Raw genomic sequence first — 16,604 nt, 5'->3', positions numbered from 1 at the left:
GACTAAGGCAGGACTTCTACCTGGTGGCCCTTTCTCCCAAAGGCAGTCTACTGACTAGATAAAACGTCCAACTTGTAATGTCTGCAGAAGATATTTAGGCTGGACCACGTTGCACCTGTACAGATTTGGTCCATAGAGTCTCCAGCTTGTTCAGCCCATGAAGTGGAAATTGCTTGTTGAATGTGTTCTAATATCTTCCAGAGGTGTTCTTCCATCTGAGGAATATGCCAGACAGATTGTGGATTTAATCCATCTAGCCACAGTCGATTTTGAAGTCTTCTTTCAATTTCTTTCATCGAATTGGATGAAGAGGTTCGAATCCAGTCTCCACGCCTTGGCAGCCTCCATATATTGCAGCACTGCCTGTCTAACATCCAACTAGTATAAAATAAACATGTTTTTTTGTTCCTAGGATGTTGAAACAGGAGATTATCCTGCCCTCCTTTTGCCAAGTTGAAATTGGACACGACCTTCCAGAGAAACGTTAGGTTTAACTTGAGTATTATGTTTTCCTTTAGCACCTGGAGGTAAGGATCTCTGACAGATAATGACAAAATCTCATAGGGAAAGCAGAAAAAATCCAGCTTAGATAAAGTCCAAAAACGTGCATTTTATTTTCCAAGGTACATGAAGCAAAGATTAAAATTGTGTATTCACAAAAAATAGAATACAGGCATCTTTTGGCGCGTTTCGAGTGGCAAGCGCTCTTTGTCAATGTCTAAATCTCCCCTATTCTTCTAGCTGAAGTGATGGCTACTAAGAAGGTTGTCTTCAGGGAAATGCATATTTCCTCCCAAAGCTCATAACGGGCTTTGCAAAGAGCGTTCAATACTAAATTTAAGTCCCAAGGGGGTACTGACTTCCTTATTATGGGTTTTATTCTGTGCACTGTCTCAGAGAATCTGGCAACCTAGGAGTGGTTAGCCAGGGGGTAATTGAAAAAGATTCTCAACACTGAAATCTGAACCTTTGGTGTACTCTGCTTCAAACCCTTATCGAATCTTGACTGTAGAAAGTCTAAAGATTTTGGAATGTTTGGATGGAAGGTGTTTATGACAGTTTCACCATACTGAGAGCAAAACTCATTCCAAACTTTTGCATGTACGGCTGAGGTTACCAGTTTTCTACGTGCCTTGATTGTAGAAATGACCTGATCTGAGAGGCCCTGAGTCTTCAGGATCAGCCTCTCAGGATCCAAGCTGACAGATGCAATAATTTCACATTGTGATGTCAGAAGAGGCCTTGGGACAAGAGGTCGTCACTCAAAGGAAGCAGGACAGGGTCTTCCAGAGCCATCTGATTCAGAAGTGGAAACTTCAGCCAGAAAGGAACTATTGTTAGAACCTTGCTGTTAGGTTTTTTTTCCTTTGCTGGTCACATGACCTTGTTGGCCTATTTAATCCTGCTCCGCCCTTCTGGCTTTGCTGGACTTCATTGTATATCTACTTTCTAGCTAGCCTGTGCTCTGTATCTAACTCTGTTAGTTTGCTTGGTCTACGGACCTCTATGTTCTATCTATTTTGTTTGTTCGTCTGTCTGCTACTATTTCTGTTAGGAGGTGTCCCATATTCCTCCCAGTCCTTAGTACTTGTAGGGATTCCCTCCCCAAATCTATAGGTCTCCGTACAGACTAGATTAGGACTTTAGCAGGTCTGATCGCAGGATCAGGTTCCCTGTTACATCGTAGGGATTCAGCTGAGTCTTATAGTAGGGACAGATCTCCTCTCTTTCCTTAGCTTTGGTAGCAGAACATAACAGTAAGTCCAGCCTGTAAATTCTCTAAGGAAAGATTTTTTTTTTTTGTTCCATCATGGTGTCGGTTCAGGATTTGGCTAAACACCTGCAGGGACTCTCTCTGGAAGTGGCCGAGCTCCGTCAGCACGTGAGTAACTGTCCTGGAGCATATTTCTTGGAGCCTAAGGTATGTTTGCCGGATTTATTTTTTGGTGAACATCGAGAATTTTTTTCATTTAAAAATGCTTGCTTATTGTATTTTCGTTTGAGACCCAAGTCCTCTGGGGATGAATCCCAGCGCGTAGGGTTCATTATGTCACTTTTGCGCAAAGAGCCTCAGGAGTGGGCCTTTTCTTTGCAACCTAGTGATACATGCTTCAGATCAATGGATAGTTTTTTTTCTGCTTTAGGACTTTTATATGATGATCCTGACCGTGTGGCATCAGCTGAGACTGAGTTGAGACGTTTAAAACAAGGATCAGGTAATATGGAAAAATATTGTACACATTTTCGTCGTTGGTCCACTCAAACAGGGTGGAACGATTCTGCTCTGAAAAGTCTATTTCTTGCTGGGCTCAGTGAAAAGGTTAAAGACCTGCTAATTGCTTATCCTACACCTGAGGATTTGCAACAGGCTATGCAATTAGCTATACGGGTGGATAGAAGACTGCGTGCTAGGGTTAATGAGAGCAAATCCTCTGCTATGTCAGTTTCTGGTTATGATAATGTGTGTACTAACAGTGGTGAACCGATGGAGATTGGATCGGTGGCACCTCGCTCTCAAGAAAAACACCGTCGTTTTTCAGAAGGCTTGTGTTTCTATTGCGGAAAATCTGGTCATTTGATTAAAGGCTGTGAGCTTCGTATGAAGAAAGAAAAAAAAATGGTCAGTCACGCCCGTATTGCCTGTTTAAATTCCAAGGGTATATTTTTAGCTGCTTCCACGATTGCTCAGGAAAAATTAATGGAATTTCGGGTGTTTGTTGATTGCGGGTCTACACTGAATGTTATTGATGGGGGATTCGTGGAAAAACTCAATTTAAAACCTGAACCTTTATCATTCCCCATTGCTGTGGTTTCTGTGGATGGCTCCCCTTTGAAAGATATTACTCTCAAGGTCTGTGAATTTCCTCTCACTATTAATGGTGTTCACCATGAGAAATTGGATTTGGTAGTTTTGAATAACTTGCCTTCTCCAGTAATATTGGGTTTGCCCTGGTTAAAATTTCACAATCCTGTACTGGATTGGTCTACCAGTGAAATTAAATCCTGGAGCCATAAATGTTATGACAAGTGTTGTAACGGGCGTATTGCAGCTTTGGATAGGGGAGAATTGCCTGTTCCTATTCAGGATTTTTGGAGAGTTTTTTCTGAGAAAGAATCGCAGGTTTTGCCTCCCCATAGAGACTATGATTGTTCTATTGAATTTGTCCCTGGAGCGACTCTTCCTAAAAGTCGTTTATTTAACCTTACTATTCCTGAGACGAAGGCTTTGGAGGAATACATACAGACAAGTTTGGCCGCCGGTCACATTAGGCCCTCTAAGTCTCCTGTGGCGGTTGGATTTTTTTTTGTAAAAAAAAAGGACGGCGGTTTACGTCCTTGTCTGGATTTTCGTGAGATTAACAAAATTACGGTACGCAATCCTTACCCACTGCCATTGATTCCTGATCTGTTTAACCAGTTATTGGGGGCCAAGTGGTTCTCTAAAATTGACCTTAAGGGGGCATACAATCTGTTGCGCATGAAGGAGGGTGATGAATGGAAGACTGCTTTTAACACTCCTGTGGGTCATTTTGAGAATCTGGTTATGCCTTTTGGTCTTACTAATGCTCCTGCATTTTTTCAGAATCTGATTAATGACATCCTTAGACCTTTGATCGGTAAAAATGTGGTTGTGTATTTGGATGACATTTTGATTTATTCGCCAGATCTGGAGTCTCATTGGCGGAGCGTGCGTGAGGTATTACAGTTATTAATGGACAATTCGCTTTTTGCTAAGCTGGAGAAATGTGAGTTCGCTGTACAGAGAATTAGTTTTTTGGGCTACATTATCTCCAGCAAAGGTTTTGAGATGGATCCGGTTAAGGTTCAGGCTGTGCAGGAATGGCCTAGGCCTATTGGTTTGAAATCGATACAGAGGTTTTTGGGTTTCGCCAATTACTATAGAAAATTCATAAAAATTTTTTCTAGTATTGTCAAACCTCTGACTGATCTCACCAGGAAAGGTGCTGATGCGGTTCAGTGGTCTTCTGAGGCCATTGAAGCTTTTGTGTATCTCAAGGAGAGGTTCACCTCTGCTCCCATCCTTATGCAGCCTGATGTTACTAGGCCGTTTTTGGTTGAGGTTGATGCTTCCTCTGTGGGGGTTGGCGCAGTATTGTCTCAGGATAACGGGGATGGATTACATCCCTGTGCATTTTTTTCAAAAAAATTTTCGGAGACTGAATTGAATTACGATATTGGTAATCGGGAATTATTGGCTATTAAACTCGCATTTGAACACTGGCGCCACTTCTTGGAAGGTGCGGAATTTCCCGTTCAGGTTCTTACGGATCATAAAAATCTGATATATCTTGACGCTGCCAAGCGCCTGAATGCCCGTCAGGCTAGGTGGGCACTGTTTTTCTCGCGGTTTAATTTCTCCGTTACTTACATCCCTGGTACTAAGAATGTTAAGGCGGATGCCTTGTCTCGCAGTTTTTCTCCCATAGTCGGTGCTGAGAAAGAGGAAAACATTTTACAAGAAGGTGTTGTGATAGCTGCTTTAGACTCCGTTTTGGAAGATGAGATTCTTAAAGCTCAGGAGAATGCCCCATCTAACACTCCTCATGGGAGGTTGTTTGTGCCTGGGACCTTTAGGAGAGATTTGTTTGTTGAGTGTCATGAATCTCGGTTGGCAGGTCATCCCGGAATCTCTGAGACCAAGAGACTGGTGGGTCGCAGTTTTTGGTGGCCTGGATGGCAGAAGGAAGTCATTAAGTGGGTGCGCCAATGTACTATATGTGCTAGATCTAAGTCCTCACATACTCCTGCTGCGGGGTTGCTTTGTCCTTTGGAGGTCCCCAGTGCTCCTTGGACACATTTGGCTATGGACTTTATAACTGACCTTCCCCCCTCTGAGGGTTTTACTGTCATCTGGGTGGTCGTGGACCGTTTTAGCAAGATGTGTCACTTGGTTCCCTTCGTCAAACTGCCCTGCGCTAAAACTCTCGCTAAGGCCTTTGTCAAGGAAATTGTCAGACTTCATGGCGTTCCTACTGACATTGTTTCTGATAGGGGTCCTCAGTTCGTGGCTCGTTTTTGGCGTGCCTTTTGTGACAGGTTGGGAATTCATTTGTCGTTTTCGTCCGGATATCATCCTGAATCTAATGGCCAGACAGAAAGGAAAAACCAGGATGTTGAGCAGTTCTTGCGTTGTTTTGTGACAGACAATCAAGAGGGGTGGTCTGAGTTTCTGCCACTTGCCGAATTTGCTCTGAACAATCATACATCTTCTTCTGCTGGTTGTTCGCCTTTTTTTTGTTGTTCTGGGAGACATCCGTCGTTTGGGTCGTTCTCCAAGTTGGGATCTGCCGTGCCTGAGGAGGAGAATTTTTCCGGTGATTTGGAAAGAGTTTGGACGGATGTGCGTGGTAATCTTCAGGAGGCCAACAGAAAATCTAAAGACTACTTTGATAGGAAACGACAGGAGGTTTTGTTCGCTGTTGGTGACATGGTTTGGTTGTCCTCTAGGAATCTGCGGTTGAGGATTCCTTCTAAGAAATTGGGTCCCAAGTTTGTAGGGCCCTTTAAGGTGCTTCAGGTTGTCAACCAATCTGCTGTTAGGTTGGAGGTTCCTACCTCCTGGAGAATTAATCCGGTCTTTCATGTCTCTCTGTTAAAAAAAGCTGTTGTGTCGGATGGTGACGCCTCTGCCTCTGTTCCTCCGGTGGTGCAGGACGGGGAATATGAAATTTCTCGCATCCTTGACTCTAGACGGTATAGAGGTAGTTTGCAGTATCTTGTGGCCTGGAAAGGTTTCGGACCCGAGGATAACTCTTGGGTGAGGTCGGATGATGTTTCCGCGTCCAGACTTATCAGAGCGTTTCACAGGAGATTTCCTGATAAGCCTGGTCCTAGGGGATCCGGAGGATCCTCTTAGAAGGGGGGGGTACTGTTAGAACCTTGCTGTTAGGTTTTTTTTCCTTTGCTGGTCACATGACCTTGTTGGCCTATTTAATCCTGCTCCGCCCTTCTGGCTTTGCTGGACTTCATTGTATATCTACTTTCTAGCTAGCCTGTGCTCTGTATCTAACTCTGTTAGTTTGCTTGGTCTACGGACCTCTATGTTCTATCTATTTTGTTTGTTCGTCTGTCTGCTACTATTTCTGTTAGGAGGTGTCCCATATTCCTCCCAGTCCTTAGTACTTGTAGGGATTCCCTCCCCAAATCTATAGGTCTCCGTACAGACTAGATTAGGACTTTAGCAGGTCTGATCGCAGGATCAGGTTCCCTGTTACATCGTGGGGATTCAGCTGAGTCTTATAGTAGGGACAGATCTCCTCTCTTTCCTTAGCTTTGGTAGCAGAACATAACAACTATCAGGATTACTCTGGCCTAGTCTTCTTGAATTTTCCTTAGCACTTTTGGGTTCATACATAACGTCAGGAAGGTATATGAAAGATCCATGTTCCAGCTCTGGCATAAGGTATTGACTCCATCGAGATTGTCTTCTGTTAGAGAGAAGTAATTCTCTAACTTTGCAATCTTCCTGGACACAAATAGAGCCAGCAGCTGCACAAGCAAACAACATCATTGCAGTTGAGAATATATATTACCTAACTCCCATTCAATTAGGAACGCGCCCTCCTGTAATTGTGATCCCCGCTTCCTCTGTGGCCCTCGCTGGAACGCATCCCAAACCTACAGATCTCCGCACTGCCTCCCCATGAAACTAGAAGTGCATTCCACCCTGGAACGCATGCAATGAGCATGTCACCGGAATTTGAGGACTGAGTGCTTCGGGGGGCAGATGGAAGGAGCTGAGAGGGAAGCCGATGAACCAGGAGCCTCATCCTGCTTGACTGGTCAGGCTGAGGGACCTCTGCCCAAAGAGGTGTCAACCACTGGCCTCTTTACAGGAGAAAGGAAATGACGAACCCTCTGATCCTCCTCAGCCCGACCTGAATGGTAAGCTTCAGCATAAGGGCACCTCTCATGCATCTGTCCTCCTAGGAAAAAGAAAAAACACTGGTGGGTGAGGGTGGGAGGGGCTATTTAACCTCTTGTCTGTTTTCCTATCCCTGTAGAGGATGAGAAAGACTTCCTCCTGGTGTGCTGTCATTAGGGACGTCCTGGAAATTTATTTTAATCCAGGTTGCGCTCGGCAAGGAGATCTCCAGCTTCATCCTCCTCCATCAGTCTGACAGATTTAGAGCAGTGCCCAAAGACTGACTGCGCCCAACTGGAAATCAAATAAACCTTGAGGAGAAAGAAGCTGGAGATAACCTCCTTTGTGCTCAGTGAGAAGGAGATATATTTCTTCACATACCATACCCATTCTCCCAGCCACTGACTGAGGTATGTGTGATACAACTCTTGTCAGTTGAGACACAGATCTTAGGAGCTGTATGTCTTCAGTCTGCAACTTGTACTGACATGTGATTAGGACGGGCTGCAGTTTGAATTATGTCAAGGACACCATTTTCGAGAAGTCGGAAATATAGCTTGCTGCTAATGGCAAATTTGGGACATTTATTGTATATGTGGCTATGGTGGGCTAGCTGTTCTTTGTTGTGGTCATCATTTGCTGCTGTAAAGAATTTAATCTTGCCAACTTTTCAGTAAAAGATTTGCAAATATCTAGTCAATGCATATATTTTCCAGATTAGAATTTGATGTGGATTTCATTACAAAAGGGAGAAATCTTTGGCTAAAAAAATCACAAAAATTCTGCACAAGAAAGGAGTATGCGCAATATTTGAAAATCCACCGGCTGCTCTGATTTCTGCATGGATTTTTTTACACCACAAGTACATGAAGTTTGGAGAGGCCCATTCTAAATGTGCAGTCATACAAACTGCCACAGATTTTCATTGCAGAATCTCAATTGCAAGTCTGCGGCAATGTCTGTATATGGCACTTCCAGCTTTTTATTTTAACATATTATCTAGATAATTTCTTTTTTTACATACTCTTGTTGACATTACATTTTGCATCACGAAAAATGTATTTTACACAATGCCACAAAAGTAATGCAGACTCCTATTTTTAACCTGCTGAAAGACAATTGTGTAGACATATACCTTTTTATGGTGTAAAAAACCCCACAAAGTCCTTTTTAATTGGATGCAAAAAAATGGAAGAAACAGCATAGCTGCATATGTGGGAAAATGCATACGCAGCTATGCTGTTTCTTCCATTCTTTTTGCATCCTATTAAGAGACTGTTTTTTTTTTGCACAATAAAAAGGCATATGTCTACACAATTGTCCTTCAGCAGGTTAAAAATAGGAGTCTGCATTATTTTAGTATTATTGTGGTAAAATGAAGACACCTTAAAATAAACTGTCATTGGTTTCACCACTTAGCTATAGGTAATCCTATACTGTATCTGCCCTCCTTTTCACTTCACTTAACATTTTATAGTTTTGCACTCTTGTATGTTAGTTTTGATGAAAATTAGGATTAGATCTTTATGCAATAGGGAGACATTCCCTAAAATTGCCATGGGATATTTCTGCTTTCTCTTGTGCTGAGATCTGATCTAAAAAGACATGCAAGGGACAAAACTCCCACAAATGAGTAAAAAGGGAATCTAGCAGCAGGTTTTTGCAGAATAATACATGGTAGGAGAACCTGATTCCAGGGATGTCACTTATTAAGCTGTATTTTGTAGTTTCAATATAATCAGTGTTTTATCAGCAGGAGATTATCACTGCCGAACTAGGGCTCACATGCAGGTCAGTCCAGCTAATCTATTTAACCCTGCTCTCACCAATGATTGGTAGTTTGGTGACAATGTAAAGTGTACATAGGAAGCTGCCAAGCAGGGGTATGGGCAGGTTATACACAGCTCAGCATTCTGACCACTGCTACATCTACAACAGATATAATAGGGATTCTATCAAAACTGCACCAAGCAGCCCAGTAAGTGACACATCCTTGGAATACATTATGCAGCTTCTGACTACATAGCAAAAACCTGCTAACAGATTCCCTTTAAGATGGAGGCAACTTTAAAGCACTTCCTATGTTGTAATCACTCTTTCCTCTCTCTGAAACTTAAGAAGAAACTTTTTATTTACTTTAGTTTTATGCAAAGATAAACAACATATATCTCTGCTTGCTGTGGACTCTCAGACCTCAGTACTACTGGCAGGCATGCTGTGACCACTAGTCCATTGGAAGCCAACCTCCTGCTTAGTCATGGTTTATGATGCATAAAAACAAAAGAAGAATAAATGTGATGCTTCTGTTAGCATGGGTTATTTTATCTTGTCACATTTTCGGTAATAAAGTGATATCCCACAAGTGACTATACTAATGTTTCGACAAATAGAATAATTTTCAGGGATGAATAATTGCTACATTGTTTTATCAACATCTGCAGTATCTGTAACTGGCACAGCATGTGTAGCTCAAGGAAAATAGATCTTAATAAATGGTTCCTCAACTTTGTTTTTTATAATGTTGACACAAACAAAGTATAGTGCATCTCAGACATGGCGAGGGAGTTCTGCTGCTCCAGTATTACCAAATACATAGTAAAATGGATGAGGTATAATTATATTATGATTATTCATCTTGAACTTACTTTTTCTTTGATTATTATTACCCCCTACAGACTAATGCACTTTGTACACACAGGGAAGCAAAGAGATGGCTACTCCTTGCCTGTTTAAAAGCAATCTCTCTCATTGGAATATATTTCCCTTGGTCTTAAATGATTTTAAAGCACCATTCCAACATTTTTTTTATTGCAACACTGGAGTGATGCCCCTAATCTAAATTCACAGCCCCTGCTATTATACTTACCAGCCGCCAGCTATATCTTTTATTGGCGCCGCACCAGCTCGTCTCCAACAGTTTGTGACTTGTCGGATTCCACCAGTGTATACTGGGTGATTTGGAAGTCACAACTCAATGTAAGTTCATGAGAGGCAGAACAAGGCTGTCATAGACTTACACTGAGAACTTGTGACCGTTACCTCTAACTTCATGTTAGTCAGAAGTTGCGGTCACAAGATGGTGACTCTTGATTGGAGCGGCACTGGGAAGAGTTGAAGACTGGTAAGTATAAGACTAAGGGCAGGGAATGTAGATTAGTGGCACCACTCCGGCACTGACATAAAAAAAAAGTGGTGCTTTAAAAAATTGACTTCTTTCTTGATGAAAAGTTGTGTGAAGATGTCTTCTTGCCATCAGTGAATGTAAACATTCCTGCTTTATCCAGAGGTTGCAATTCTGTGCAAAACATTTGCTGAGAGTTCTGGCACAGTGGATATTGTCAAAGTCATATACATATATAGTATATTTTTTAGCTCTACAATCTGGACCCAAAAATATTGGCTAGCTACAATCCTACACTGGAGAAATCCCTCAAATGTTATAATTATTACTACGTCTTTTATAAATTAGTTACTTCCTTTTACTGATCCTTTGGAGGGGTGGGAATTGGACATCACAAAATTGAATTGCACAGCTTAAAAGACAATATGATAAAATTTGATTAAACTGACAATCCCTATATACATGAGCTTTATTGGATTTTTTTTTGCATGCCCTTCTCTAAATTGTGGGCTAATAGGAATTATGTTATCAATATTACAGTCCAATTAGGTTTTCATGCGTGAGAGTAATTCTTACTGCCCATAATTGAATTATTATCTTAACAGGGTCTGCAGCTAATAACGGAGCTCAGAAGCTCTGCCAGAGTAGACACCATCAGCCGCTGAGCTAGCTGATTGGCTGCAGTGCTTTCTATGTGATGTCAACACTGCAGACAATAGCAATGGTGGAACCGGGGTGGGTGAGTAAAGACTGGGGTAAAGACACAACAGCTTTGATTTCCATTTTATGACGTGAACAATAAATTATTAAAAATAAAGTGAGATTCCCATTAGATATGGTAATTTGCTTGGCATTATTTAGTTGGTCATCCAACAAGTCAGTCCCAAAGAATTTTTATTATAGGCACACACCAAAGAAAAATACTCATTCATTGTTGCAAATATTTAGTATGTCCAGATAGAAAAAATACTTTCGCCCACATGATTCCTACTTGCAGTTTTGCTAGTAAAGGCTACAAGATAAAAACCTAAACTGGTTTGGCTATTGTTCATTGTATACAAACCATCAAAAGACAAAAACCACATACCTTCTGCAGCTTCATCACTCCCAAAATTCTGTCTGTAGAAGAGCATGATTTCTATATTATAGCATTTATAGAATGTGACGAGTAAAATTAATACAATAAGGATAGCACCAAGACCTCCAGCAAGTTCCATGTTATACTTCAACTCTAGGGGAAAAAGGAAAACAAATTATATACATATAAATCAGGAAATAAAACGCTTAAAATCTATAATTTACTAAAGCATGACCACCATAAACGTAGATGAGCTGCAACCATGTCTTTAGGAAAATGTTTTTGAATTTAAAAAAAAAAAATATATTTGCTATCTGAAATAGTCTCATGCACACTGACAGCATGTCACTTGGTCATAATAAAGGGAATATGTCACAAGGTTTTTGCTTACCTATTTGAGATCAGCAAGATGTAGGGGCAGAGATCCTGATATCTATTCTCTGAATGCCGAGCTCTGTATAAACCCACCCACACCACCGATTGGCAGCTTTCTGTATAGACTGTGCATAGACAGAAAGCTGCAAATCAGTGGTGGGGGTTTGGTTATACAGAGCTCAAGAATTTGGAGCACTACTTGTCTGCAGGTTTACTTGTCCTCTAGTGATAATCTCCTGCTGATAAAAGATGTTTTTTTTTTCTAAAAACTACAGGAAGCAGTCCAGTAAGTGACACATCACTGCAATCAGGGCTTCTGCCTCTACATTATGCTGCTCTCAGATGCTCTTCCTTTCTGAGCTAGGCATTTAATCTACATGGCTTCCCATGGTCAGGTGTCTGAACAGTCGGGCCCTTTCCTGCTCTTCCCTTATTCACATTGAGGTCAACTGACACAAAGTAAGGATTTAATAATTACATGCGGCATGGTGGCTCAGTGGTTAGCACTGTTGCTTTGCACCACTGTGGTCAAATCCCACCAAGAATAACGTCTGCAAGGAGTTTGTATATTCTCCCCATGTTTGCGTGGATTTCCTCCAGGTTCTCCAGTTCCTTCCCACATTGGAAAAACATACTGATAGGGAATCTAGATTGTGAGCTGCAATGGGGACAGCGATGATGATGTGGAATATGATGGCGCTGTATAAGAAACGCATAATAAATACAGTGGGTATGGAAAGTATTCAGACCCCTTTAAATTTTTCACTCTTTGTTTCATTGCAGCCATTTGGTAAATTCTAAAAAGTTCATTTTTTTTCGCATTAATGTACACTCTGCACCCCATCGTGACTGAAAAAAAACAGAAATGTAGAATTTTTTGCAAATTTGTTAAAAAAGAAAAACTGAAATATCAGTTTTTCGGTCATAAGTATTCAGACCCTTTGCTCAGTATTGAGTAGTAGCACCCTTTTGAGCTAGTACAGCCATGAGTCTTCTTGGGAATGATGCAACAAGTTTTTCACACCTGGATTTGGGGATCCTCTGCCATTCTTCCTTGCAGATCCTCTCCAGTTTCGTCAGGTTGAATGGTGAACATTGGTGGACGGCCATTTTCAGGTCTCTCCAGAGATACTCAATTGGGTTTATGTCAGGGCTCTGGCTGGGCAAGTCAAGAAAGGTCACAGAGTTGTTCTGAAGCCACTCCTTTGTTATTTTAGCTGTGTGCTTAGGGTCATTGTCTTGTTGGAAGGTGAACCTTCGGCCAAGTCTGAGGTCCAGAGCACTCTGGAAGAGGGTTTCATCCAGGATATCTCTGTACTTGGTCGCATTCATGTTTCCTTCAATTGCAACCAGTTGTCCTGTCCCTGCAGCTGAAAAACACCTCCATAGCATGATGCTCCCACCACCATGTTTCACTGTTGGGATTGTATTGGGCAGGTGATGAGCCGTGCCTGGTTTTCTCCACACATACTGCTTAGAATTATCACCAAAAAGTCCTATCCTCATCTCATCAGACCAGATAATCTTATTTCTCATAGTCTTGGAGTCCTTCGTGTGATTTTGAGCAAACTCTATGCGGGTTTTGATATGTCTTGCACTGAGGAGAGGCTTCCGTCGGGCCACTCGGCCATGAAGGCCCGACTGGTGGAGGGCTGCAGTGATAGTTGACTTTTTGGAACTTTCTCCCATCTCCCTACTGCATCTCTGGAGCGCAGCCATAGTGATATTGGGGTGGTTCTTTACCTCTCTCACCAAGGCTCTTCTCCCATGATTGCTCAGTTTGGCTGGACGGCCAGGTCTAGGAAGACTTCTGGTGGTCCCAAACTTATTCTATTTAAGGATTATGGAGGCCACTATGCTCTTAGGAACCTTGAGTAATGCAGAAAATCTTTTGTAACCTTGGTCAGATCTGTGCCTTGCCACAATTCTGTCTCTGAGCTACTTGGGCAGTTCCTTTGAGCTCATGATTGTCATTTGGTCTGACATGCACTGTGAGCTGTGAGGTCTTACATAGACAGGTGTGTGCCTTTCCAAATCAAGTCCTATCAGTTTAATTAAACAAAGCTGGACTCCAATGAAGGAGTAGAACCATATCAAGGAGGATCACAAGGAAATGGACAGCATGTGACTTAAATATGAGTGTCTGAGCAAAGGGTCTGAATACTTATGACCATGTGATATTTCAGTTTTTCTATTTTAATAAATTTGAAAAAATTTCTACATTTCTGTTTTTTTCAGTCAAGATGGGGTGCAGAGTGTACTTTAATGAGAAAAAAAATGAACTTTTTAGAATTTACCAAATGGCTGCAATGAAACAAAGAGTGAAAAATTTAAAGGGGTCTGAATACTTTCCGTACCCACTGTAGATACTATAGACAGGATAGGACCATCCCGATTGGGTACACCATCTTGCAGTCGGATTGGCTTTTACTCTTTTTGATAAAAATAGTGTTAACTAGTAAGTACCTTATGTTATTTACATGTACTATTTATTTATTTATTTATTTATTTTACATAGGCTCTAAGCGCCTTTTGTTTTTTCCTTGTGTTTTGCGCTCACAATAATAGCAAACACCTGGTGACACATGTGCCAGATTACCTTTAAAGAATAGTGACAATGAGACATCATTTGAAAAGAAAAAAACCCGTTGAACCTAATAGTAAGAAGCGCTAGGCTGTCAAAATGAGGGGCAAACAATCCATGAGCTAAAATTAAAAAGTAAGCCAAAGCAGCTCACCAGTAACCCCAAAGGGGTGGGATGCGAAAAATGCAAAAGGTAAAAGCTGGTGATAAAAAGCGCTAAGGCATATAAAATTCAGCAATTATCACCTCTATTAACCCCTTAAGCCCCGAGGGTGGTTTGCACGTTAATGACCAAGCCAATTTTTACAATTCTGACCACTGTCACTTTATGAAGTAATTACTCTGGAACGCTTCAACGGATCCCCCTGATTCTGAGAATATTGTACTTCATGATTGTGGTAAAATTTCTTCGATATCACTTGCGTTTATTTGTGAAAAAAATGGAAATTTGGCGAAAATTTTGAAAATTTTGCAATTTTCAAAATTTGAATTTTTATGCCCTTAAATCAGAGAGATATGTCACACAAAAGAGTTAATAAATAACATTTCCCACATGTCTACTTTATATCAGCACAATTTTGGAACCAAAATTTTTTTTTGTTAGGGAGCTATAAGGGTTAAAAGTTGACCAGCGATTTCTCATTTTTCCAACAAAATTTACAAAACCATTTTTTTAGGGACCACATCACATTTGAAGTCACTTTGAGAGGTCTTTATGACAGAAAATACCCAAAAGTGACACCATTCTAAAAACTGCACCCCTCAAGGTGCTCAAAACCACATTCAAGAACTTTATTAACCCTTCAGGTGCTTCACAGGAATTTTTTGAATGTGGAAGAAAAAAATGAACATTTAACTTTTTTCACAAAAATGTTACTTTAGACCCAATTTTTTTTATTTTCACAGAGGTAACAAGAAAAAATGGACCCCAAAATTTGTTGTGCAATTTCCCCTGGGCACGCAGATACCCAATATGTGGGGAAAAAACACTGTTTGGGCGCACGGCAGGGCTCGGAAGGGAAGGAGCGCCATTTGACTTTTTGATTGTAAAATTTGCTTGAATAATTAGCGGACGCCATGATGTGTTTGGAGAGCCCCTGTGTGCCCAAACATTGGAGCTCCCCCACAAGTGACCCCATTTTGGAAACTAGACCCCCCAAGGCACCTATCTAGATGCATAGTAAGCACTTGGAACCCCCAGGTGCTTCACAAATTGATTCGTAAAAATGAAAAAGTGAAAAAAAAAACACTTTTTCATTTTTATGAATCAATTTGTGAAGCACCTGGGGGTTCCAAGTGCTCACTATGCATCTAGATAGGTGCCTTGGGGGGTCTAGTTTCCAAAATGGGGTCACTTGTGGGAGAGCTCCAATGTTTGGGCACACAGGGACTTTCCAAATGCAACATGGTATCCGCTAACAAATTGAATGGAAAATCGGCTCAAATTGTTAGCGGACACCAAGTTGCGTTTGGAGAGCCCCTATGTGCCCAAACTTTGGAGCTCCCCCACAAGTGACCCCATTTTGGAAACGAGACCCCCAAAGGCACCTATCTAGATGCATAGTGAGCACTTGGAACCCCCAGGTGCTTCACAAATTGATTCGAAAAAATGAAAAAGTGAAAAAAAAAACACTTTTTCATATTTATGAATCAATTTGTGAAACACCTGGGGGTTCCAAGTGCTCACTATGCATCTAGATAGGTGCCTTGGGGGGTCTAGTTTCCAAAATGGGGTCACTTGTGGGGGAGCTCCAATGTTTGGGCATTCAGGGGCTCTCCAAACGCAACATGATGTCCGCTAACAATTTGAGCCGACAATTTGTTAGCGGATACCATGTTGCATTTGGAGAGTCCCTGTGTGCCCAAACATTGGAGCTCCCCCACAAGTGACCCCATTTTGGAAACTAGACCCCCCAAGGCACCTATCTAGATGCATACTGAGCACTTGGAACCCTCAAGTGTTTCACAAATTGATTCATAAATATGAAAAAGTGTTTTTTTTTTCACTTTTTCATTTTTACGAATCAATTTGTGAAGCACCTGGGGGTTCCAAGTGCTCACTATGCATCTAGATAGGTGCCTTGGGGGGTCTAGTTTCCAAAATGGGGTCACTTGTGGGGGAGCTCCAATGTTTGTGCACGCAGTAGCTCTCCAAACGCAACATGGCGTCCGCTAACAATTTGAGCCGATTTTCCATTCAATTTGCTAGCGGACACCATGTCGCATTTGGAGAGCCCCTGTGTGCCCAAACTTTGGAGCTCCCCCACAAGTGACCCCATTTTGGAAACTAGACACCCCAAGTCACCTATCTAGATGCATAGTGAGCACTTGGAACCCCCAGGTGCTTCACAAATTGATTCGTAAAAATGAAAAAGCGAAAAAAAAACACTTTTTCATATTTAGGAATCAATTTGTGAAACACCTGGGGGTTCCAAGTGCTCACTATGCATCTAGATAGGTGCCTTGGGGGGTCTAGTTTCCAAAATTGGGTCACTTGTGGGGGAGCTCCAATGTTTGGGCAAACAGGGACTCTCCAAATGCAACATGGTATCCGCTAACA

At 41.6% G+C, this 16,604-nt stretch overlaps 1 protein-coding gene across 1 annotated transcript in view; it reads right to left on the bottom strand.

Annotated features, from left to right (window-relative positions):
* Nucleotides 1–16,604, bottom strand: part of IL1RAPL2 (interleukin 1 receptor accessory protein like 2) — a 1,202,487-nt gene that overhangs the window by 18,858 nt on the left and 1,167,025 nt on the right. Inside the window, exon 9 of the mRNA XM_073637906.1 lies at nt 11,095–11,238. Coding sequence (XP_073494007.1) covers nt 11,095–11,238 — 144 coding nt within the window. The remainder of the gene's footprint in view (nt 1–11,094; nt 11,239–16,604) is intronic.

The sequence above is a fragment of the Phyllobates terribilis genome, unplaced genomic scaffold (assembly GCF_046119375.1).
Source record: "Phyllobates terribilis strain yellow unplaced genomic scaffold, ASM4611937v1 Scaffold_7__3_contigs__length_470593459, whole genome shotgun sequence".
Classification (NCBI taxonomy): domain Eukaryota; kingdom Metazoa; phylum Chordata; class Amphibia; order Anura; family Dendrobatidae; genus Phyllobates; species Phyllobates terribilis.
This window is presented reverse-complemented; position numbering and strand designations above follow the sequence as displayed.